The following is a 26,434-nucleotide window of genomic DNA, read 5'->3' on the forward strand; positions in this document are numbered from 1 at the left end:
CTCCTCTTTATCTGTATAAACACATTACACAGTGAAATCGCACTCCAGGTAAAAGTTATTCAAACCGTTACCGCTCAATGCTGTTAATCTTTGAGTGTACATGTTTCCGTTACGTCTAATCTTCATAATCCGTGTTAGATATTAGGTTTTTATAAGGGTTAAATGATTAATAAGTGCACTGTGATTCGTGTGAAAAATATTACCCGATAAGCTCTGTCTACACAACCCATCCTTCCTTCTCAAACCAGGAAATTGCATTTTGGTTGTGGTTGGATAGCACATACTCTGAACTCAGAAAGGGTAGATTTATGCATATTGCTACCCTACAACTTTTCAGATGTATCTACTAACCGGTCTCTGATTTGACATTGCGAAGGGATATTTTCGCTCCTGTCCAACAATGAGGTAAGGATTTACAGCATTTTGTTTCGTGCGTACTTGAGCACACATGGCAATATTTTTGCAATGTGTTACTTACGCGTCTGCTGGCAAAACTTGATTCAGCGAATAAGTAAAAGTAGAAAGTGCTTAGCTGAGAAAGGTGTTACCGTGTATGTGTGCGCTTATAAAATACTCGTAGCACGAGGCTTTCAAAACACTATATCTGCGTGAAATCCCTTTTTCGAAACGTTTCTTCTCTTGTGACAAATCCCCCTCACCTGTGGCCGACTTTTACTGCGAGAGAAAGTAAAAAACGTACGTTAAGAATTTGAATGTGCGAGCTACCAGCATACGTCCCTGGAGAAGATAATGAAACTTAAGCGTTTACTGTGTTTTGGATTTAGATCTTTCATGCGGGCGTCTTTGAATGAATCAGTTCCTAATGTGTTTCAGTTGCATGTTCTTAGTTTGACCCCTTTGAAAAATCCGATCATATCCACTTTTTGTTATAACTGATAACCTCAAGTAGCTGCAGTAGCTGTGAACCCTTTTCCTACCACTCATATCCACTTGACAGTAATCCAGACCACAGGGCGATTTATGCTCCAGCCTTCATGAGCCTAGAGACCAACATTAGAAGAAGAATTGGGGGAAAAAAACAAATAAAACACCTTACCACGCGTCGCCCTGATTTTTTGGGCCTTTGCTTTTAAGACACTCAGAGACAACCACAGATAAACTAACAGTACTTCCTTTCCAAAATTGTTGCACGTCAGTAACCTCCATATCCTCTATGTGCAATATGCTTTTTTTTTTTTTTTTTTTAAGGTTGGGTTCATTTGGGGGAAATGCTGAAACAATGAACTTCTTTCTCTGCTGCATGCACTGTTTGAGTTTCCGTGTACTTTGCGTGACTGTGTTTCCCATAAAAGAAGAACACTGTTACTAGAAGACATTTAGTGTCAGAAGGCATGGTCCCTCAAATCCCTTGACAGCAAATGACATCTGTTTTCCTTGAAGACACCAATATCCGATGCACATTTGGTGTAACCATGTTTTTTAATGAGGAAGTGTGAAAATGTACCCTTGTACATTGTAGCAAGGAGGCTACCATAATATCATCAACAACCATCATTATTTTTAATGTTTGGGGATTCAGTTTCATTATTTTTCTTTGCATGCTTTTGTAATGATGAGTGTTGGACTCTTACTGTTCTGTGCTGTTACCGTTTCCTACTGTATGTTTATTTTCATACGGGGCTTTGGCTACACTAAGATCGAGTTAGATTCATTGCTAGTGGATTTCAATGATGTTAGCTAATAAGACAAAATGTGTGTATCTGAGCACTCTGATTGGAATGCAAATGTTCTCTGGCTTTTAACACGTGCACTGAGTCCATAACCTTTAGCTCCTTGGTGGAAACTTGTTCAAATAGACACAGTACGCTTTTTATTTCGTTATTTCTTTCTTTCTTACTCATTAATTGATATGTGAGTAGATATGTAAGATACCGCACGCAATACTTTCATGGTTTCCTAATACATGTGATATGTAGCATGGAAAACTGAACATGACAATTAATGAACATCAGTGTATAGTCTGGCATGAAACATTAGAGAGCTGCATTGATTAACAAGTTGGTTATGAACAGAACACTATTTGTGAAATTATTTGCCAGCTGCATTATATCACAATCTTAAAAACAACAACAACTATATATATATATAACCTGGGAATTTAAGTTTACAAGTCTGCCACATGTATGAAGAGTGTGACTCATATTTCTCAGCCATTGTTGAGCTGTGAGCTGGAAGGCGTCTGTGTTCAAGATTAAATGCAGCAGGAAGGTATTTTTGTGTCTTCTGCTGAAATATCAATTGTCTTGTATCTGAGTTTTTAGAAATGAAGCCATTTTTAGTGCGCTATGTGGCTGAGGTTTTTCGATCTGCATCTTTATAAGAACTGGTTCATCACCCAGCGTGGTTTCATATCTCAACACGTTTTTTGTTAGACCACTACCTCACATTCGAATACACAATAGATAAAAGAGCAGAAATGTTCTGGTCATTTTTCCTCTCTTCATTTTGGTTCGCACTTATGAAGTATACCCCATTGGGCTTCACTGTTCTCTGTTATAATGGAGTGTGTGTGTGTGTGTGTGTGTTTGTGCATTCTCTCAATCTATACACACCTTTGGTTGTGAGGAAAGAGACAAGTGTGTCCCTTGTACTGAGTCTCATTAGAAACAGGGGTACAAAGGACTGAAGGTGAACTTGTATGGTTTGAACTTATCACTTATCATAATCTTATTCAGATTCCCATTTCCCCCTCTTTGTGAGAACAGGAACTTCCTCTTCAGAACTACATATGAGTCAGGGTGAAGCATACATTATAACCTCTCTGGTGGGTTTTCAACGTCTGCTGTTTTACTTTAGAGGATGTGCTACAGTGACTTGTTCTCTTTTATTGCCCATTCAGACAACCAGAAGTACAGTTTCAATCATGCCAATTGAGATGTTTCAAAACCCTACTGCACTGAAACTGGTATTATGTTTCTGCACAGTGCTCTGGCTTGCGCCCAAGTTCAACGCACATGCATCCCATTTCTGTAATGCAGTTGTAAATGAATTTGTCCTAGTTCAGTTGTCTTAACAACTCTTGATGATAACCATGGTACCCGGTAATCAAAAGCAGAGTTCGATTATTGTTTCATCATTTTGATAACATTTCCTCAGAAAGAGTAACCCCATTCCCGGAATGATTGTAATTCACAGAAAGTCGCAAATAGCGCCTCGGTTCCTGTTTGTTCTCCTGCACGGAACCCAAGCAGATCTGACACTTCATCTGGAGTATGGGTTGAGTGCTGAGATAGAACAGGCACATTGTGTTCTGTAAACAAACCAGTCCCAGATTGACAAAACGAAGAAGAAGACACAGAGAGGTGCCACCGAAGAGAGAAAAATAACGGCCCAATGAAAAAGCTAAACCCAGGAAACAAAAAAAGAAACAGACTGACCTGTCACTTGCCGACTTAGTAGGAGAGGAATGAAAATAAGTTAACTTAAGATTAACTTTGAAATTTACGATTTGGAGAAGAAACATCAGTAAGTTATGATATGGGTTGATTGGATAAAATTCAAGGACAGAGGAATAGAAGTGAATAGGTGACCTGGTTTTTTTTTTTGTTTGTTTGTTTGTTTGTTTGTTTTTTGGGTTTTGTTTTGTTTTGGGTTTTTTTGGACAGAGGTATGTGAGAGCCGCTTTAGCGGGTTAACATTAAGAGCAATTGTTTATGGAACCATGCTGAGACAGAGTAGCCAGCAATGGCCACAGTTTCCTGTTAATTTTGTCAAGTTTAAACTCTGCTATTGTGGGCTGTGGTGACAATCACCTCTCCTTATCAGCTGTGGCCATCTGGGCTGTCATTTACTTTAGTTCCTCTTAAGCTCCACTTAATTTATTCATTGGATTAAGGTCCGTAGATTCATTCAATGTTGATAGTTTACAAATAAATGCATTTTGAACAACATTGATGTTTGCAGAGGTGATGGGATCATTAAGGGTTCGTGAATAAATTTGTTAAATGGAGCATATTAATTTTTCTCATGGTAGGTTTTAAACAATGGAATAATTATAAATATATCATTATGAATGTACAAATGTATATGTATTTGTGTGTTTTGCATGGGGGGGGTGCAAGTTAATTTTGCACATCAACACGTGGACTCAGTAGCACATCACACTCTGAAAACATATGTGTGACATCTACACGCATATAAACCCAGGCACCCTTCATGCATTTCTATATTCTTATCATGAGAACATTTGCTTCACTGTTTATGGGTATGTGTGTGAATGATAGCACAGGATGAATGTTCAACCCTTATTAGGTAGTTCTGTGAGAAAGCTGGGGGTAAGATGCCCTGTCATTGGATGTGATTGTATCATTCGTTGCACTTGAAAGCCCTTGCAGGAGGAAGAGGTTCCCACATCCTCTCCTTGTACAAACAGTAATTCTGCATTATTTCTGCTTTTTGGAACACAGACAAAAGAGTGCCATTTCTGCGTGTTAGAAAGTATTTTTGTAAGCCCAGTTCGTCTACATGTGTGAGCATTCTGTTGCTGGTGTTACTTAGGTCAAAATATCTTCTTAGCTCATGTTGAGTTCATTTGAAGTTTGGTGAGAAACGCTCAAAAGAGTTCCATTTCTGTATGTTAGAAAGCATTTTTGAGGCACAATTTGTCTAGATGTGCTACTGTTCTGTTACTGGTCTTACTTACTTCAGGTGAAGTTGTAGTGAGAAAGATGTGAATGTAACTCATGTCATGAATTTAGAAGCAGGGTTTTATAGCACTATAGCAGTACCCAATGAGCTCACAAAGGCTTGCTTCTTTCATCATGTTGTAAAAAGTGCCTGTTTTGTAGAGGTGTGTTAACCATCAGTCACATTGTCACAAAACCAGAACAACAGATCTCCTTCCTGTTTTTTGGCTCTGCCTTTGTTGCTTCACAATGACATAACGTGTAAATGCGAGCAGCACCTGTTGTGTCACCTATCTGAACACTTTGGGGGTTTTTTGCCCCCCCCCCCTCATATAAAAAGATCTCTGAGTGTTCACTCAGACCTTAAGGTGAGACATTAAAGCGTTCAATTAAGGACTTTTTTTTTTTAAATCTGAAAATGTGTAGTCTTGCATATGACCTCAAGCACTGTTTCATAACACTCATATTTGGCAACTCTTGCAAAAAAAAAAAATATATTGTAACATTTTAAAGTTGGTTTCAGCTCATTTTTAGCTTGTTAATTCAAGAACGTTTTAATGGAAAATGATGTCTGGTTTACAGGCAATAAAGCACAATGAAGTGTATACAATGAATGAACTTAAGTTGTCATGTTCCTACAGTGTTGTTACGAGTATATTTTATTCACTTATAGAGACTCGGTGTGTCTTTATTTGTTATGCGAAACAGCTAATGTGAAATGGTCTGACTTTGTTTCTCTCCTCAGTGAGACGAGTATCTGCCATGCCCGGGCCACGGTCATGATGTACGACGATGCCAATAAACGCTGGGTACCAGCTGGCACGGGGAACCAAACGTTCAGCAGAGTTCAGATCTATCACAATACCGCCAACAATACCTTCAGAGTGGTGGGCCGCAAGCTGCAGGCGGATCAGCAGGTACGGGCGCGAGATTTCCCGCCCCGAAAAAAAAAAGCACAGTGGCTGATACAGCAACAGAGATCAGAAAACGAAAAAAAAAAAAAAAAAGATCTTCGCACAAAGCAAAGTAACCATATGCCACGTGAGAGATTGTATGAGGTGCCATAGACCAAGAAACAGAGAGACTCCTGTGCTAAGTGTGGAATCTTTTACACTGTGTGTGTGTGTGTGAAGAGGAGGATGCAGAGCAGTGTGCCACACTCAGATTCGTGGTTAATGTGCCCTGTCTTTAAGAACTGAGCTTGGCGAGACAGCGTGCTGGGTTTCTGCACCTAGACATTTTTACTTCCTTTATGTCTCGCACTGTCAGCTGGCTGAGCAACAGGAAGAGTGCTGGTTAAACACAAAGACATGCTTACTTGTCTGTAAATAAATCTATAATATACTATTCTACAATATAATATAATATAATATATGTTATGAGTCATGGAATTGACCACCGGACTGGAAACGGTTGTTCAGTACGGTGTTTCTTTCTCTATGTTGTCACTTTTTTGTTTGAATTTGGATCTGCTGTCAGTGAGGGCTTGTGGTAGACTGTAACAATACACTATGTACTTTATTAGAATCTTTGTGTGAACAAAACTGAAAATATCAGTGATCTCACACCTGCAGTCGTGTATGTATTGACATATATCATAAATTCATACAAATGCTCACAAATGTTTTTTTGGGCTTATGATGGTTCTAGGTTGTCATCAACTGTCCACTTGTAAAGGGCATAAAGTACAATCAGGCCACACCCAGTTTTCACCAGTGGAGGGATGCTAGACAGGTGTGGGGTCTTAACTTCAGCAGTAAGGATGAAGCTGCACTCTTTGCCAATGGCATGATGCATGCTTTAGAAATGCTCAGTGCAGACTCAGGTAGGACTAATCAAATTCTCTGCCTCTCTTTCTTTTTCTCCCCCCATCTATCTGTCTGTCTGTCTCTCTCTCTCTCTCTCTCTCTCTCTCTCTCTCTCTCTGTCATATGCTGATTTCTTGTACCACAATTTGGAGTGGACTCCAGTTTATGTAATGTATGAGTATACCATCCAGGATGAACCGATTTATGACCTAAGCGATAGTAACCTACTTGAATTAAGTAAAGACTGATTCAGATGTAACGTTCTCTGTTAGGTCAACTGCCCCCTCCTCCCCGGCCCCCCCAGAATGGACCGAGTCCAGAGGAGCTTGAGCAGCAGAGGAGGTAGGACAGTCTTAGTGAACCACTAAGTTTAACACGCGGTCAAAACAAGAGCTAACAAAGCATTAGTTATCACTCTGTGTACTCCTGCTTAAACACTAGTTGATTCTAATGCTCAAAACAGTCACGATCAAACCTAATTGGACACATTAATAATAATCCGATAAACAAATCAGATCTACAATAAACGAACAAACACAAAAAGATGTGCACAATGTTTGGTGCAAAACAAACACTTTGAACATTCGCTGATCATAATCATAGGTTTTGGACAAAAGAATAAACTCACACCAAATGCTTCAGTATATCAGAGGTAGTGTGAAGAGTTCAGTTTAACTGACAGGTCCTCTCTAGCTAAAAAAATTTCTTAGCAAGCTTTAAATTGATAAAAGACTTTTTTCATACGCTGTTCACTTTCCCAAAGTGCAAACTCACATCTAAAACAAGTGCTAAAGGTGTTAATCTTTCCTTTACCCATACATTGCTGTGTTGATGCTCAGAGTAAAAACCAACACGTGTGTCCATTTTAGGCAGGAGCAGCTAGAGCGTGAGCGTCTGGAGAGGGAGAGGCAGGCGGCGGCCGCCGCCGCGGCCCCCCCTGCTGCTCCCCCTGCTGCACCACCTGCCCCACCTCCTGCACCTGCTGGTGGCCCCCCGCCCCCACCAGGGCCTCCACCACCTCCTGGACCCCCTCCTCCCCCTGCTCCTGGACCACCTCCTCCCCCTGCTCCTGGTCCTCCTCCACCCTCAGGCGGTGGAGGCGGCGGTGGCGGAGCGGGCGGAGGCCTGGCTGCAGCCCTTGCTGGGGCTAAGCTACGTAAAGTGGCCAAGGTAACAGAAAGGGAAAAGAGCTCACTAAACTGTGGAGAGACTCCATTAGCTGTGAAATCTGATATGATTATGCTTAATGTGTCCAGGAGCCCACCACATAGTCTATAACTTACCTGGAAAGAAAAAGAGTCAGCTCACTTTCAAAGATCTTTAAGTAAATATTTTAAGTCACGATCAAGTCTCGCAACTAATTAAGATTTTAATCCAGACGATGCCAGCATGGGCGGATTATTGTCTGATGTGAGTCGTAAACGGTTTGCCTCTTCTTTTTTTTTTTTTCATACGTTAGGATGACTCTGGTGGTGATGCTCCTCCAGCGAAAGCAGGAGGCGGTTCCTCAGGTGGTGGTGGTGGAGGCGGTGGCGGAGGAGGTGGAGGAGGAGGCCTGATGGGAGAAATGAGTGCCCTGCTTGCTAAACGGTCAGTTTATATCACCAAAACTACCTGAGCAGTTTATATCACCAAAACTACCTGAACAGTTTATATCACCAAAACTACCTGAACAGTTTATATCACCAAAACAACCTAAACTTATCATCTGAGCACGGATTTCATTGACAAGTGATGTGTAATTATCCAGACTGGATGTTTCTACAAAGACTAAACTATTCTAAAATATGACCAGATGACAAATGTGAGGCATGTTTTATTCAGTTAAATCTCAAACTTCAGTTTTGCCTGGGTCTCTCTCAATATTGTTTGACTTTTAAGTTACACGGACGTACGTGTCGTTTACTCGAAATGTAATCATAGTGCATCTCAGCTTCCTCTTCATCCTTAAACAGTGTATCATGTCACTAATTAGCTAATGAGAGACTTTAATTTCCCTATTATGGAAATGAAATTAAAGAATTAAAGGTAACGTTGTCCGTGCGTAAAATGCTTTATTCTATTTTGTAGGCGAAAAGCGGCAGATGCTCCCGCGCCTAAAAAGGAAGAGTCCAATAAGGTACGTTTATCCAGTTTACACGGTGCTTTACAAACCTGTCTCAAATCAGAGAGCGACCTAAGTTCATACAGCTTCACCCAGTCTCACAACAACGCTGTTTTATGTTAGATATTTTCCTCTGCTGACATTATGTTAATACAATTACTCGGCCCAAGTTAATGTTTTACCCGTTGTTTTGTATGTGTTTACAGGATGAGTCAGAATCATCAGGTCCAAAATCCACAGCCCAAAGTGGTAAGTATATCTACCACCACCCACCATTATCTAATGTACATGATGATAGCGCCCAAGCACAATAGCTAGGCCTTTTAAATACACACCTGCAGCAACTCTACTGCTGGTGTTTGCCCTCCCCTCATAAACACAGTCTGTTTTTTTTTTTTTTTTAACCTTTCGACCACAGACACCACACAATGTTCATTTGGAATGAAAAGCAGAAGTATTCTAGACTTTCAGAACAGGCTTTAAGGTAGCTCAAGTTATGCACTAGAAGTGCGTTCAAGTGTGCGTTGAAAATGAACGACACCGCAGTCATCGGCAAGAATCGTTCCTCAAGATCTTCGTGATGTTCTGAGTTTCACGCTCGTTGTGTCACAAGTGTAACGCTTGAAAAATCTACTGGCTTTACATATAACCCTGAGAGATGAAGTGTAACCTTTCAGCACACGGCCTTAAACTATCTTTTTATTAAACAAATAATCATATGTTTGTGACCTTAAATAAATTAGATATTACCTGTTTTACCCTAGATCCTCCCAAGAAACCTTGGGAGAAGTCCTCTACCATGCCAAGGTAAGATTTGATCTCCTACCCTCCTTTATGTTCTACCAGTCCACAGTCTTCTACTTTGTATCTTTATCCTTCTCTTTTTGAGAGAAGGGACCCAGACTGAAAAATAGTGTTGCCTGTCCCAAACAGGGCTAACTCTGGTCCTAAAACCCCAGAGGCCAGTTCTTCCCCTACAAAATCAGCTCCCGTGTCCAGGTATTTTTAATCCCTTACAGCGGGAAATGTGTGTACGCGTTTCAGCTCTCACTCCAGCATCCTGTGCACTCATACATCTTTACAGCCCTCTCTCTTGCTCAAGGTGCCGGGCCTTCGCGCAACGCAATTTGTCAAACTACGAGCATTTTCTCGCAGCTCTTATGACGTGCATTCACGTAATATTGCGTACGTAACAGAATGTTTTGAACGCTAGAGATTACTTTTTAAAATCTTTCAGTGTTGTGCTATCCCGCTGGTCCAGCCGCTCAAAAGCTCCTTTTTTTTCTTTTTTTTTCTGTTTGCGCAATAGCCAACGCTGTCTGAGTCTGACTTGATTCAAGTGGTCTGTTTGATCACTTTCTCTGCCTTATGCTCTCCTCCTTATGACCGTGGCAAAACTTGTATCCTCTTTCATGTTGTAGCATTGTCTGCTCCTTTTTGCTTATATTTGCCCACCATAATCTAATACAGGGCTCTTTAAACCTGGTCCTATAAGTCCAGAGTTCTACTGGATTTCATATCAGCTGAAATGAGTACAGCCAATCAGATCACTGGCTGTACTTATAACTGTTTCGAAAGTAAAAATCAGCCTCTCATAATGAGTCAGGGCCAAGAATTAGCAGAGCTCTGGACTTTCACACTTGAACTTGAGGAACCATGGTCTAGTATCGGTCTTCTGAAACCTCTTATGTCTTGAATCTGTTCTATTAAAAACCTAAAAAAAAAAAAAATGACACAGCCATTAAGCTGCAGTTCTGACCGTGAGTAAGGCAGAACAGTTAGTTTTTCCCACAGCAGGGGGACTTTGAAGGCCTGCATCAGCCTGCTGCTGATTTTGAATGCCATCTGTGTTGCCATGGTTTCAGCATTGATAAGGCCAGTCTCCAGTGGAGACTGCTGTGTTTGTTACTGTGGTGGGGTAAGTCATGGTACAGTGCCAGAGCTCTCATTATCCTAACTGCTGTCTGCCCCTAACCCCCCCCCCACTACCCTACCCTACCCTCAACACAGGATGAAGTCTGTGAACAGCTCCAGTAATGCAGCAGCAAATGATGCTGATTTGGAGAAAATGAAACAGGTTAGTGATCCCTCTGTCGATGACATTAACATTCAAAATTCAGCTGATTAAAGGTTTGGTGATAAGTGGAAAATTTTAACCTGTTGCGCTAGTGCTGTACTTGTGCTTACTCATAATAGACAACATGATTAACAGACATGATTAACTGATTCTTAGAGAAACTGTAACAAACAAGCAAAACATTGAAAAACATAACCCATTGGACTACATTTACATTCCACTTCATTCAGAATTCCTGCTGTTCCTCTTTTCTAAAGAACTGTTATTGGGTAGATGAATAGTTCATATGCCTTTGTAGGCAGATACAACAAGAGAGCAAGGGGAAAAATACCAGGATCTCTGGGTTCCAGGCCTAGTTTAAACTCCGGAAGCTCAGGACTAGCATAATAGGTTCAGCTCTTTTCATTAATCCCCAAACCTGTGATAAGTTATATGAAACATATTGGTGCTGGGTTAGAAAAACAGATGCTGTCAAGTGCGTTCTCATGACTTCTACAATATATGCATGTTACGTTTCTCTTATTTCTCTTTAGGAAATCCTGGAGGAGGTACGCAAAGAGTTACAGAAAGTAAAAGATGAAATTATTGCAGGTGGGTGAATGTAGCTCTGCTTCTCTCTGCGCTTTTTAAGTATCACAGGTATCACGGTAATCTGCCGTTAATAAAGGTGCCCTTCATACTTTTCCCTCTTTTTGCGTAAACAAATGTGCCACGCTTCATTAGCCCAGCATGGCGGGTAAGGCTGTACTGGTAACTCAAAACCAGCCGTACAGACTCTGAGAGCGCACCGTAGTTCGTGTGAGGTTTGTGATGTTTGTGTAAACCGTAAACATTACCCCACTGTTCATGCGTGACGTTTACAAGATAATTATCTCTCTAGCTTACATAATATGATGCACTGGAGTGCATAAATGTAATAGACCAGAGAAGTTAGCTTACTGATGCACTCTTTATTGAATGCTTAGGTACTCTCTTGCATTATATACAATTTTAAGCAACCAGTTGAAAAGCAATTAACAGTCTCCGGATTGAATTTTTTTTTTCCAGCAAATGTGTTTTTGCTCTTTGCTTCGTACCACTTTTCTCAACTACTGTGTATGTGCAAAAAGACTTGTTAAGATATAGCATGAAAAAAAAAAAAACCCAAGATATCACTGAGACAAATTGAGATGACCATGTCTCTCACTCTCTTTCTCACAGCTTTCGTTGAGGAGCTGCAGAAAACAGGCTCTGTCTAGTTGTCCTATTGCGAGGAAGCTTGTGCTTTTGCAAATGAATGGATTTCTATGGAGGGGACACTAGCAACGCTGGATATGGTACAAAAGACATAAGCACCGAGCTCCGCAAGCTTCAACACCTGTCCCCCAACCAATCGGCCAACCCACCAAACAGTTTTACCACAAACACACATTCACACACGCACAGATCTTTTTCTTGTAATGAGATATGCATATGTGGTCTCTCTTACCTACACCTTACTGTCAGAAGGTCAAAGTTTCCATCCATCCAAATCCACTGTCTCTATTATCTCTTCTTTGTTCATCACAGTCACATATGGAAAAGTACTGTAAAGTGCTTAACATGACAAATGGTGTGTAATGCTTTTTAAAATATTTTGTCATGGTAAAACATACACTTACGGTATACCCAGCCGAACCAGTATATCTGTTGTGTTGTCATATATGTCCAGTATTCTCTGCTGCTGAGGTATATGTGAAATGTACTGAAAGATGAAACAAATTATGGGCACAGGCTAGTGAGTACATTAAGTTTACTGGGGTAAAATATATAAGGTCTTCTGAGGTAAAATATAAAAGATGGGTCGTTTTACACCCCACCAAATATAACGGCTCCTCTTCAACTTGGATCCACTTCAGTTCACATAATCAACTCTCTGAAATAGGATTAAAGGGCTCTGAGTAAACAGAAAAATACAACGGTGTCGCATTACAATCAACATCGTAATCACCAACTCTAAGCCCATGGAAGTTTTGAGCCAAATATTAAAGGGAAAAAAATGAAAAAAGTGTCTTTCACATTTCTTCAATGCATTACATTGCATTGATTTTTTTTTTTTTTTTACATTACTTTTGCAAGGCATCTCTTTTAACCTCAGGGACTAACTGGTGATTACTGAAAAATTCAGTATCGCATCTAGGGTTATACATGATGTGATGTTTATTACTCTCGTTTCAATATTAAGGCCTGTTCTTACAATCTGACACGATGAAGAGAGAATACAAAGGAGGCAGAGGCCAACATAAGAGAGAATTATTTAAATAAAAGAGAGAGGAACTGAGTGGTGTGGGTTGTGTGTTTGATGTACTGCTCAGATAACTGAAGTTTTTGCTGCACATGTCCTCCTCTTAGCCTTTCAGGTGTTTTAATGGAAAATAAATGAAGTGTTTTAATAAATATGCTTTGTTTTAACACAAGTATCTGTCCAATAAAAGATGAACTTTGTTAATTGTTTTTGTTCTGAGTAGATGAGTTTGAAAAAGAGATTTTTAAGACACCATTTTTTGCACTGTCTTGAGGAAAACTCATTTGACACTGGATTATGAATGCCTTTCAAGTAAAAGTTGCTTTATCACTCTGGGGTCTGTGTGCTTTGTTTAGTATATGCAGAATAATCATTATCATTATATATGCCTATGAGCTAATATTAATTTCTATAGTCTAATAAACTGTAATTTTGCAAGAGTTTGAAATAATTTGTTATAGGTCAAAAAGATTTTAGTTAGAATTTAAATTAACTGTATCTGGAAAGCGTGTGTGTGTGTGTGTGTGTGTGTGTGCGCGTGAGAGGGGGGGGGGGGGTGTTTTATGTCGTTTGAATTTTATGGTTTTGAATTAAATGATAACCATATTTTATGTATTATTCCAGTAATTTGTGCGTAGTTCAGAATTTCTATAACATAAACTCAGAGCTTAAATACAGTCGTATAGCCTCCAGTGTACTCTCAAATTCTTGTTTGCAAGAAATCAGGAAACGTCCTTTACTGATCTTCTATTTCAGTCTAGATGTCTTTGACATATACTTTAGCGCCTTTTCTGTGATACAGTAACGTCAACTGAAAATCTTCTTTTTTCTCGCATGCGTACCCAATAATTTGGGACGATTTGTTAGACTGATTAAGATCACTCAGACCCTTTGTTCTTCATACACAGAGAAACACAAAAGTTGACTGTACAACAAAAGCGTATGTCATTCTGGCATAATTCTCTATCCACAAATCAAATATATAGAACACTCTTCGACCGCCAACGTCTTTACATTGTTTGTGGGCTCCCTAAAGAATGTCACGACGTCCCCTATTGGTGTTGTAAAGGAAAACATTTTTTTTTTTTTTTCAATTCAGTAGCTCAGACATCCGCCTTCGGCATTGTATTGACCATAGTAGTGCAAGTGTGTGCTATAGCATAGCGAGACAAGGGGAAGGGAGCCCGGGCGGCCATTTTGAAAGGAACTGACAGTGGCTAACTTCACAGTGCGGTGGGCCTTTCCCATCAATGACTGGTTAGCAACTTCAACTGGGGAAGGGATTAGTTAGCTAACGCTAAGTGGAATATTTTGGCACCGTAGACTCAGTTACCAGAAGAAATCTTTTAAGTTATGAATGGACTGCAGTAGCAGTGTATCATCAAGGATGTGTTAGCGCTCACTTTAATGAGCCAGATTTTGCCTCTCGTTTCCAAACACATCATGTTTTGTTAACTAGGATATCTATCGCTAGCCGTTTAGGCACAAGCTAGATTAGCTAGCTAGCTAGATTTGCAAGCACGCCAGCATCAGCGTTAACGTACTAGCTTGTTAGATCCCGTCGTGGAAAACCTTGGAATTGTCTCAGGTTCATCTACATGGTAAGGATGATATTTTCAGGCGTTGAAAATAAAACCCTCTGAACTCGTGCACGAAGGTCAAAATTCATCCCACAGTTTCCACTTTGTCCAGGTAAGTAACTAGTTAGCTGTAAATTATCCCTAGCTAATTTACAACGTCAAATGTCTGTTGGTGATAGATTGATATTTAGCGAGCTATAGCTAGTTATCCAGCATGTTGTGACATGTCAACTGTATTATTTTGACTAATGTGACTACTTATGTCAGGTGTTTTGTTCTTACATGTGGTAGGTATTAGCCTTCATCCACCTCTTGCGGAAATTTGTTTGGATAATTAAACGGTTTGTGAAATTAGGTGGCAAGCCAAGTTTGTTTTTGACCAGAGCCATAATATCTCTTCCGCTAGTATATTTGGCAGTGTCAGAGATCAGTAGATAGTATCAAGTATTATATTACTGTTTGTACCGATGCCATGATATAACAAAAACAGTATGTATTAGTTATCTACTGTTTCGTAGCCATTAACACTGAGTTATGAGCATGTTAGTTTGTTTAATTCCGTTACTGTTTTATTGTGTAGTTGGAGAGCTCACTGAATAACCGCAATAACCTTTGATGTAGTGCACGTTTATTGATCCAAATCATGTGTCAAACAACATTGTTTACGAAGTTGGACCATTTATGCACTTAGACGGTCAATGTTTATAATTTCGGGAATTATTAACCACTCCCGCCCTTAGCACACCAACCAACTTGCGGAGTTTTTTTTTTTCCCTTCAAACACAGGTGATTTGCTTGTTAAAATGTGTTATCGAGTTGCGTCTTCTCCCGCCTTCAGTGTCTGAAAGACTGGATAAAAGACAGGGATGCTGATCTTAGCACTGTTCGTAGGTGGATTTTTCCCTCTCAAGAACACATCAGTGCTACCTTGAAAATCCTGTTTTCTGCAGACTGTCATCTGTCTTGGTGCTTGACTTTGACAATCGTGTTCAGCAATATACACAGTAACCTTGGTACTTGTAGAAAAGACAGGAATAAGTAAGTTATGTAGTGGTGGTGTGGAATGTTGCTTTGAAGACAAGGCTAATCTCTTGTTCTTTTGTGGTGTGGTCAATGTTTTGTTTATCTCTCTTTTTTTTAGGTGTAGTGGGAAGGTGTTGAACATTCACCTGACATTGCCCAAAGTGGGCCTGGCCCTACACCAGCTGCACGCCTGTCAAAGCTCCGTTCGTTTGACTCCACTCCTACAATGAACGAAGTCAGCATCGTAAAGGAAGGCTGGCTTCACAAGAGGGGTGTGTTCGCGAATTAGGCGTATTACTTTACAAATGTTGTTTACATTGGTTTGTAACATTTGCATTTCTTATTGTACTGGTCAGTCAATAGCTTTAAGTATTCAAATTTTACTTGCGTATTAAAGTGTTTTATCGTTCATGTTGAAGGTGCAGTGAACTTTGAGCTTATTGTTGAAATACCTACTGCTTTAATGTGTTTTGGAAGTCCTTTTTAGGTAGCAGAATGTGAAAACTGTGCGTTGTTTGTAAAAGTTGTGTGCATGTATTTTAATAATGCAAACTGTGAGAATGCTGCATTATTTTTGGAATATTGGAACATTAAGCTCCTTTACCGAATTTTTTCCATTTCCATTGTCTCAGTGGGAAACCACCCTGTTTCCTTTTATAACTCTGTCAAATCTATTTATCGCATACATACATGTAAATGGGTTTAATAGGGAAATTCCCATTTTTGCAGAAGCATGTAAACATCTTAATCAGACTGTTATCGGTCACATTATTCGGTACCAAAGTTCATTTTTATTCAAAAATTTTAGAATTTATGTGGACTTACTGTTTCTCTTTTCGTGCAAAAGCAATATTCATAATAATGAAGTAACTTTTTTGTTTGTTTTGTGTTTGTTAGGAGAGTACATAAAGACATGGAGGCCAAGGTACTTCATCTTAAAGAGTGACGGCTCTTTTATCGGCTACAAAGAGCGACCAGAGTTGACTGACCAAAGCTTACCCCCTCTAAACAACTTCTCTGTGGCAGGTGAGTTACATAAGATCTGATTGTCCCATAAACGGACGAAAAGCTCGCGCTGTCCTGTCAGTGGTTCTGTGCTCACTGTTGCAAAGGGAGCAGTATCCATACCGAACGCATTATTTTTTTTTTGCAGAATGTCAGCTCATGAAAACGGAGCGACCGCGGCCCAACACTTTCGTCATTCGCTGCTTGCAGTGGACCACTGTCATCGAACGCACATTTCACGTGGAAAGTCCAGAGGAGAGGTACGGGAACTTTAAAGCCGTCGACACCTGAACGACGCGGACGCTGTCGTGTCATGATGAAAGTGTAACCCACGCACGTAAACACGCATCCCAAAAGTTGACTTTTTTTTCGATAAATAACCCGTCAAACTAATTTGCTGATCTATTTTTTTTTTTTTTTTTAATTTATTTAAGTGAGCCACATGTTTATTTCTCATTGTAGGGAAGAATGGATCTCTGCCATACAAGCAGTGGCCAGTGGCCTTAAGACACAGGAAGAGGATGAGCCCATGGACATAAAGTATGGCTCTCCCAGTAACTGCACTGGGATGGAAGAGATGGAGGTCACCATGGCCAAGTCTCGCTCCAAAGTGGTTGGTTTTCTGGGGATTTGTCCTTATTCCTGTTTCTGATTGACACCTGTATAACATATTGTTAGAGTCACAAGTTAGAATCTGCTGTTAATTCCTTATATGACAGTTTAATCTGAAAGCTGAACTGAAAATGAAGTTGATTCAAATAGTGTTTTCAGCGTTCATTTAATGGTTCTAATGGCGGTTTAATGTAGTTAAGTTAGCCTTTGAAATATGCCCTGCAAGTTTTGCAAATGAACTGACACATGCTTTCATGTAAGTAACTTTATGATGAAACACAGCAACATTTTGTTTTTTTTTTCCACTTTCAGACAATGAGTGACTTTGATTATCTGAAACTGCTGGGGAAAGGCACTTTCGGGAAGGTGATTTTGGTCAAAGAGAAGGCCACTGGCATGTACTATGCCATGAAGATCTTGCGGAAAGAAGTCATCATCGCTAAGGTAGAGGAGAAGTTCTAGTTCTATTACGCCAACTTGATAGGAAGCTTGTATTTAAGGCGGTGTCCTGTTTGATGAATAAACTAATTTTCTCCACTGTAACTTGAGCGCCTTTGTAATATCATTTATTTCTTTATTTTTTATTTATTGTTTATTTACTCTTATTTGGTACATTTTTTTATAAAGTTCAGAATACATCGCTCAGAGCACATTTCACCGATGACATTTTGATTGATACTTTGTGATAACCATAAACTGTTTTTTTTATTTTTTGTGGTTTGTCTGTAGGATGAGGTGGCTCACACTGTGACTGAGAGTCGAGTACTGCAGAACACAAGGCATCCATTCCTCACTGTGAGTCCTGCCTCGTCAAGCAGCGTTTGTGTCGATTCTGGCAAATAGTGTTAGATAGTCCACCTCAGATACTCTAGAGATTGATCTGTTTTTTGGGGGTTTTTTTTAATCCTTTCCAGACACTTAAATACGCCTTTCAAACCCCTGATCGATTATGTTTTGTGATGGAGTATGCCAATGGAGGAGAGGTAAGTGTATGAACCTCAGTCAAAACCATAACAGGATAGGTGAATTAGGTGCTCTATGTATTCACACATTCACTGACGCTCTGTGTTTTCTAGCTGTTTTTCCACCTGTCCCGGGACCGTGTATTCCCTGAAGACAGAGCCCGTTTTTATGGGGCGGAGATAGTGTCTGCACTGGAGTACCTCCATTCTCGCAATGTAGTCTACAGGGACCTAAAGGTGAGGGAGGGTAGACAGAGTTTTCTGTCTTATTCGGCCCTCAGTTGAGAATTATAGGGCCAAATGCTGTCTTAGCAAGACATGTACACAAAGCTTTGTGTAATATTCCGACAGATAGCTAATTGTTTTATTTAAAATGCTCATGAGCTCATATTAAATTGGTGATAGACTAACACTTGTGAACATATGTGACATATCAGTCAGAATGGTGTTATCGTATGTAAATTATTAAGAGCTCATCCTGTCGTTTGTGTTTTGCTGCTGTGTCTTTGTGGGGACGGTCAGCTGGAGAACCTCATGCTGGACAAAGACGGTCACATTAAGATCACTGACTTTGGCTTGTGTAAAGAGGGCATCACCAATGAGGCCACCATGAAGACCTTCTGTGGCACTCCTGAATACCTCGCTCCGGAGGTACGGCCAGAAAGCTCCTCTCGTAAAACACGGGGAGGAGTGTTTGCAACTTAAACTTAAAGTAACGGCGGGTGGAAAATAGAATGTTATGAATTTACATTTTGACCATTGATAATTTGTGCAGTTCTGTGTTTTTCACGTGCCGGCCTGAACAAACATGTCGTGAGAACCTCGGTTCACCAGCTCATCTCTTCTCTGTCTTCATAGGTACTGGAGGATAATGACTACGGCCGGGCGGTGGACTGGTGGGGACTGGGAGTCGTAATGTATGAAATGATGTGCGGACGCTTGCCTTTCTATAACCAGGACCACGAGCGACTCTTTGAGCTTATTCTGATGGAGGAGATCCGCTTCCCTCGCAACCTGTCTCCTGACGCTAAGTCTCTTCTCGCCGGCCTGCTCAAGAAAGACCCAAAGCAGAGGTCAGATCACTGCAACTGCTCCTAATTTTTATGTTAGGTTCATGGTTCCCGCGGATCCTTAAAAAGTCTTGAAAGGCATTTAAATTCATTCATTTAAAAATAAGGCCTTAATTAGTATTAAAAGGTCTTTAAGATCTTTCAAAAGTCTTAAAAATGCTGAGATATGGGAAGTAGGATTTTATTCATTGTTTTTTCTGAAATTACGATTTAAAATCTCAAAATAATTGGCAACATCTATTTTTTAAATACTTTAGCGAATGCCTCTTGCATTAACGGCATGTAGATCAGGATAGCGGAATGAACAACAGACATATTTTGTTTGTGGCCTGGATGCTCAGAGCAGATGCACTGTCTGCTAGCTTGCGACGACATGACGTGGGGAAGTGCAAATTCACTGGAAATTGACTATTCAACCATGCATGGCTGAAATCGGTACCAGGCAACAACCCTTAACAAACTTTATATTAAAGGGACGCGTTGGTACAGCCACGTTGTCCATTTGCCTACAAATGAAATGAATATCTGTTTCCTTTAGAGGACAAGATACACATATCACGTTCTGAATTAGTCAGGTATTACCAATATGATCAAATCGTTATTTGCATAACATTAGAAATCAAATTCATGATTTGTATTTCAAGTATTTTTCGTACAGTAACCATAGCTACAGCCTGTATGAACTGATACTATTGACCTGATCTCAAATGTGCTCCACTGTAAACTAGCAGGCTTATCATTTGCACACAGAGGTGTAAGAATGCACAGAATGCCTTTGGGCCGCTCAGTGATGTGTCTAGACCTTGAATAATATGAATGTTGTATATTTTGAATCGCCATTATAACATTTCAACAATGTCGCAGTATTTCTCAGATTGATAAAGTCGTATAAAAGATTGACTGATTGACGACAACTCATTTTCGAAGACGTTCTGTTTTTCCGAGGAGAGACGGTCATGAATTGGTCCATTTCTGCTGTTTTTATCAATGAGAGGGAGGTTATCTTTTCTGGATGGTATCAAGCCATTAAGACGGGAATGAGAATCCGACCGCACGCGGGAAAAAAAGATTTTGTTCCTCAAGTTTTTGTCTGTTAAGAGCCTATGCACATCAGTCGCACCACACAAAACATACTAATATTTTAAGCTGAAATATGAAGGATACACTTTATTCATATTTTAGCTGTTGCAAAGTTAGTCTTAAATGTCATTCCAGGTGGCATTAAAAGTCTTAAATCTAACTTGCATTAAGCTGTAGGAACCCTGTAGAATATAATAAAATGAACAGAATAGGGAAATTACAGTTTAGAAATTGGTGTAATTAAAACGATGAGTTTAGGAAGAAGCGAATTGTGAAATTCTGAGGAAAAGTCAAACTGAAAAGTGTGTTCTCGCCAACTTTCTTTAGCAGTTTAAAGGATTTCAGACATTTGTGGTAGTAGCACATTCCAGTTTGCACTCATTTATGAAGATCTGGAAGAGATTGGGCAGTATTCCCAGATGTGTGAAGATGTAACAAACATAAAATTATAATTACATCTATAAAATTAAAATTCTGTTTGCATCATCGCGCACATGACCTTAACAACCCAGGAAGGAATGCACTGCCGTGTTGTTGGCAAGTCAAAACAAAGCCATGTGACCAGGTTTGCTTGAGTTTTTCTCTCTTGTTTGTTTTGGCTGAATGAGTTTTTCCCCTCAGTCGGTTTTTTGGACGTTTTGCTTAACCTACCCCCAGTGTCAGACAGACAGACAGACAGACGATCAAGGGATCAAAACTTTCACATGATCTGGTTGCACAAATATGCACCGGCCGTTGATGTGTGTCGGTGACACTGTGTTCTTGCAAAAAATGATCTTACCCAGTGGACACTGATGTGAGACACAAGCTGTGGAACTTGTTCATGATGACCAGTGGGAACAAGTAAAAGTTTCCCACTTAGAGAAGAGCAAAGCCCAAAGGGCCAGGCAAGAAAGCCCCAAACAGTCGCCGTAAAGCAGACGGCCATTTTCGGCACCGTCTCTTAGGCATCGCTGGAGCTGTAGAAACCCAGGAACAGATGGAAATCAGAATTTGGAACTATTCCAAAATGGAGAAAGCAAAGCATTGTACATGCCCTTATTTGTCATATTGTACCTTCAGGTTCTAGGTACTGGAGCCGCTTAACGCTAATTGTTGCTGTTTTTCCTGAGACGTCGCGTGTGTTCGGTGCTGATGTATTCATGTGTTTACAGATTGGGAGGAGGTCCCGACGATGCCAAAGACGTAAAGGCCCACAAGTTTTTCACCAACATCAACTGGCAGGATGTCGTGCAAAAGAAGGTGCGAAAACTGTAAATGTTCAACACCGCCGTGAGGTTTTTCTTGGTCCCGTTGTTAAACATTTACGGAATGTTTTGACGGTTATGTCGTAAAGAAAGGTTGTAAATGGCGAAATGCTTTTTCGCCGCTGGTCCGAGGCAAGCAGGAAACGTGAGTATGTGTGGTGAAATACTTCTGTGTTTTCATTTTTTTTTTTTTTTTGTCCTCCACTCAAAGGATATGAGACAGTGGTATAAATTGTTCGATCATCAAATCCAAACAGTGATAACCACTTGATTGTTTTGTCTCTCTCTCCAGTTGACCCCGCCTTTTCAGCCCCAGGTTACGTCAGAGACAGACACCCGTTACTTTGACGACGAGTTCACAGCACAGACCATCACGATCACACCACCAGACAAATGTGAGTTCTCACTGTCCTTCCTCTCTCTTTCTCTCTCTCTCTCTCTCTCTCTCTCTCTCTCTCTCTCTCGCTCTCTCTCGTTCTCTCTTTTTATTTTTAACATGTATTTGTAGATGGCTTCAGTACTTTCTAGCTACATTTTTCGATGTGTCAGCCATTCCTGGTCTCTTGCCAACATTGAAGATAAACAGTTGTACAGCTGAGCTGTAGTATTGTAATGTGACTAATGACGCTGTCCTTTCAGTCTCACAGTGGTTTGTTATATTTTAATAACCTCACTGAGTTAGGATTAGTCATGAGTCAAGCCACATGTTGTTTGAGATGGCCAGTTAACATTGTGTTCCCTTAGGAGTACTTCAAACGGATACACTCTCTGAATGGAAGCCAGTCGATAAAGCTTTTAGAAATGAGTGACGTCCCGTTAAGTCATCTTCTTAGGCCACACCTTCTGGCTTTTGCGTTTTCATTTGATCACATCAGTAGACGCTTCACTGTCGAGGCAGAAATTCATTTTATATTCATCAGTTTCTTATAATGTATAGGAAAAATATTGTATTGTCATGTCCAGCACTGTATTGTCATCACTGAAGTATAGAGGGATTTGTCTTACATTAGGCATAATGCGTACAGCGTAATTAACACTGTTGTGTCCTCTTCCTGTGTTTGGTTCACAGATGGTAGTCTGGACTGTGAGGAATCTGATCACTTTCCTCAGTTCTCTTACGTACGCGAGTGATACTGTTCCTCACTCACGCACAGCTCTATGCATCCACATTGTATGTGTGTGTGTGTGTGTGTGTGTGTGTGTATGTATGTATGTATGTATGTGTGTGTGTGTGCATGTGCGTGTGTGTGTGTGGGATGCAGACAAAACACCAGCTCTAAAGAGATGCACAATCAACATAACGAGAGTCAGGGAACACCACACACCGACGTAACAACCGACAAGTGCTGGCTTTGCTGGTTATCATCACAGTGCCCTTGATGTTCTGATTTCTCAGACATACGAAAAAAAACAGCGCGTACTGAACCGCTGCACCTCAACTTGTCAATGCAATGTCAAACGCCTACCCAGATCCACAAGGGCTCTGCCGGACATGTAAAAGGAAAAAAAAAAAAAAAAGAAAACAAAGAAAGAAAAAAAAAAAAAAGACATGCTGTATTAATCACTTAAGCCTGAGCTCATTCTGTCATGGCAACACAAAAGGAATATACCTTTACTGCCTGTCTGTCAAAAACAAACAAACAAAAAAAAAAGAAACACAATTTTTTTTTTTTTTTGAAAAGAAAATATATATATATTGTTTTTCCATTCTTTACTGTTTTTATGGTTTTACAGAAGCCATAGCTCTGTGATTATTATTATTTTTAAAAAAAAATTTAATTCAAGTGTTCTTATTGGATTTTTTTTTTTAAACTGTTACCAATCATTGTAAAGTAGTTCTCCCCCCTGGGGAATCTGGAGAGAAAAAAAATGTCAGGTGAACATCTCTCTCTCCCGTTGTTTTTCCTTTCCCTCACACATTGAAAGAGGTTGTGAAGCAGGAATCCAGGGGAAGCAAAAATGAATGTAATGAAAAAAAAAAAAAAAAAAAAAATCCCAGCATGCGTTTGTGTGACCACAGACATCCTTTTATGTCTTTTATTATGACATTTTTCATTTCATTGATAAATCAGGAAGGAGGAATATTAAACCTTATTATAAAACAGGAACAGTGTTTTTTAGCCTTAAAGTTGTACTCAGATATGGACACGCACGCGGGGAGAAATCAACCCTGATGCTGTTGGCCGTTTTTTTTTTTTTGTTTGTTTGTTTGTTTGTTATTTTGTGTTTTCGTTCCTTTCATTGTTTTTCCGTTTTCGTCAGTGGTGTAAAGAGATAAGACAACAAAAGAATAATCACTTGGTGCAGCTGTAATGATTTTGAACATCACAAGAAAATCACAAAGCAGCAGCGTGTTAAGCAACCAGTCTTGTAATAGCAATTATTTTTTTTGTTCATCTCAACCCGGTCATTTCTCCCTCGGAGGACGCAAAACAAAACAAAAACAAAAAAAAAGATGAGCACAAGAGAGCTGCAATGCAAACTGCACTGTGGTCTGTGAAATTAGCTGATGTCAGTCTTATTGTACCAGCCAACACTACATGTTTGATGTTCAGAAGGAAACCGAGTTGAAAATACTATTGACTGAGAACCAGCTGTACTGAAGTCCTCAGCACATGCAGAAATGAATAGCTTGTATTGGGCAAGTGACACAGCCAATGGTTTGAGCAGGGAACGTGACTGTTCATTGGCTGACAAATTTGACATGTGATTTTGGCTTCTGTAAACCTGGCCTTTTTTGTTGTTAATGTTGAATTAAACTGGACTTTCCTATATTTTATAATGTTCTGAGAGGAAAGTCGTTTTGATTCTTTGATGCCTTTCTTCCCCTTCCCCAACTTTACCTTCAACATTTGAGGACTCTCATCTTAAGAGAATTCACACAATATATATAAAATAAAAGCTCCTTGTTGTTTTTTCTTTCCTTCCTCGATTTTGTATTTGCGTAATTGTGTGTCGTAAACCGTCAACAATGCAATGCATTATGTTTTCTCTCTCTGCTGGGATTATGAAAAACTCAACCCAAAAACTTAAATTAAAGTCATCACCAAACCTTTTGCATACACATCAAAAAAGAGGGGTGTCAATTCACATTCTAAGAAAGAACGCAAGCTGGAATTTTAATGATCATATTTTCACTTTTTGGAGAATGTTGCGATTTTTATTTTCCTGTCAATTCAGCTAAATGTCACAAGACACGCAGTTATTCCTTTTTGCGTGTTTTAAAGATTCTTAATGCTAAGTTGCAGCACTCGGCTCACTAAACTTGCACTGAATGAAGCACTTTGGTAAAATACACTCTGGATATGTAAGTACTTGAAGTTGTAGACAGCCACACTGAAACGATGAATATGACTGATGTGTTTTTCACAGATTTGATACTGGTGAAGTGAGGGCAAAAAGTCTTCACAGACAAGTCATGACTGTGTCCTTCCTGTAACTCCTAAACAAAGTTATTTTGAGAAGATGTTTCAGGTCATTGTGGGTATGTATAGAGTAAATCGAAGTATCCCTGGGTTTTGAATACACTTATAGATGAATAGATGTTATACCATGGCTAGATAGAACCACAAGGAATCAAAGGAGTGTTGAAATGGGTAATGATTTGTAATTTTATAAAAATGCACTGCCTTTGTGTTCTACGCCGGTATAAACAGTTGAGTTTAAATATTTTCATGTCGCTGAAATGCCTTACTTAGTGCTGGCAGTTAGAGTGCTTGAAGGTGAGATATGCTAAATGAAATAAAATAGCTAATGAACAGTGGCATCATTCCATGTGTTACATATACAATTTTATGTAAGGGACCATGTATAGCCCGCCGGTCATTAGGACGAACAGGTGTGTCGTCCGGAAGGGATTTATTTATTTTTATTTATTTATTTTTCAATAATGACCGGCACACCGTACGTTATCCCACTTATTAAATGGTTACTTGCCACAATGATCAAAGAAACTTCACATAATATTTCATTTGAATGATTGTACTGCCGTTTTGTGTCTTCCGCTGAGAAAAATAGTCCCTCTAGAAAATAGTTCAGTCAACTTTAAAGTTGCAAGTGTTGCATAGCAACGTGTTGCAGATTAATAGGCTAAGCATTCTGTTTATTGATATGCATCAGCCTTTCAAAGAGGGCATGCATTGATTTTATTTGCCCCATGATTTCATCATTGCCTGTGTTGAGCTGCTTCCTCACACTCCCTGAGAAAACCCATTAATCGTGCTTTGTCTTCTCGGGCCTTCCTTTTGCACTTGAGACCGAGGGTGGTGTCAGTGGCTGGTAGTGACGAAGATGAGGGACTTGAGCACTGGTACAGCGGCAAAATTGGAGGATGCAAAAGTTGGATCTTCATCTGCAGAGAGGCCTGCAAAGGGGGCTGCTGTTGCAGAGGTGCCTTGATACATGACCCCTGGGCACCTAACTACTACTCCCTTTGCAGCGCCTACAACAGGGAAATAAATGTCATGATCCCCCCCCCCACGCCCTCCCAATGAGTTCATTCATTCCTTTGTAGAATTGGAACTTCATGGGCCCTTTCCCTGTTGAGGCATTCTTGTTATCCTTGGCTTTCTCATAGGCATCCTCCAGCGTTGACCATTTCCTAGCGACTTTGTCCATCTCAAATTTCTGCTGGAACATGTTTGCTCAACTTTGTTGCAATTTCCTGCCAAAATACCTTCTTTTGCCCTCAGGCCATTTTGACTCTGGAGTTCAGCTACTCACTATCATCTTGTTCATAAATGGGTAAGATCAAAATGGGCAGACTTGCCACTGCAATACACTTACATGTGCTGTCAGAACCAGCAATGATGCATGTTGCAGGTATTATGTGGAGACTAGAGAAGAGGTGAAGTCTGCATCAACATAAAGGGTGACACCTCCTTCCCGCGGTTAGAGGGTCTGGATAATGGGCTGTGTCATTTCCCGGTCCCTGAAAATCCAGGACTCACTTGCATAT

General features: G+C 40.0%; 2 protein-coding genes across 3 annotated transcripts; both read left to right on the forward strand.

The window, feature by feature from the left end:
- The first annotated feature begins 326 nt into the window (after window positions 1–326).
- Window positions 327–12,255, forward strand: vaspa (vasodilator stimulated phosphoprotein a). Its single transcript, XM_030792825.1, has 13 exons — window positions 327–405; window positions 5,392–5,563; window positions 6,297–6,471; window positions 6,727–6,796; window positions 7,324–7,624; window positions 7,914–8,044; window positions 8,525–8,573; window positions 8,765–8,807; window positions 9,323–9,365; window positions 9,492–9,557; window positions 10,569–10,635; window positions 11,169–11,226; window positions 11,836–12,255. Exons 1-13 carry the CDS (start codon window positions 401–403, stop codon window positions 11,871–11,873), a joined length of 1,218 nt encoding a protein of 405 aa, XP_030648685.1. The 5' UTR covers window positions 327–400; the 3' UTR covers window positions 11,874–12,255.
- A 1,838-nt stretch (window positions 12,256–14,093) lies between these two features.
- Window positions 14,094–24,381, forward strand: akt2l (v-akt murine thymoma viral oncogene homolog 2, like). 2 transcript variants are annotated; one of them, XM_030792133.1, is made up of 14 exons: window positions 14,094–14,590; window positions 15,620–15,773; window positions 16,399–16,527; window positions 16,655–16,766; window positions 16,969–17,119; window positions 17,431–17,562; window positions 17,848–17,913; window positions 18,033–18,101; window positions 18,195–18,317; window positions 18,603–18,731; window positions 18,939–19,153; window positions 21,385–21,472; window positions 21,770–21,872; window positions 22,547–24,381. In XM_030792133.1, exons 2-14 carry the CDS (start codon window positions 15,728–15,730, stop codon window positions 22,606–22,608), a joined length of 1,425 nt encoding a protein of 474 aa, XP_030647993.1. In that variant the 5' UTR covers window positions 14,094–14,590; window positions 15,620–15,727; the 3' UTR covers window positions 22,609–24,381. The 2 variants fall into 2 exon arrangements, with proteins under 2 accessions (XP_030647993.1, XP_030647994.1); XM_030792134.1 differs by lacking the exon at window positions 14,094–14,590 and adding an exon at window positions 15,280–15,516.
- Window positions 24,382–26,434: the final 2,053 nt, after the last annotated feature.

The sequence above is a fragment of the Chanos chanos genome, chromosome 15 (genome assembly GCF_902362185.1).
Source record: "Chanos chanos chromosome 15, fChaCha1.1, whole genome shotgun sequence".
Lineage (NCBI taxonomy): Eukaryota > Metazoa > Chordata > Actinopteri > Gonorynchiformes > Chanidae > Chanos > Chanos chanos.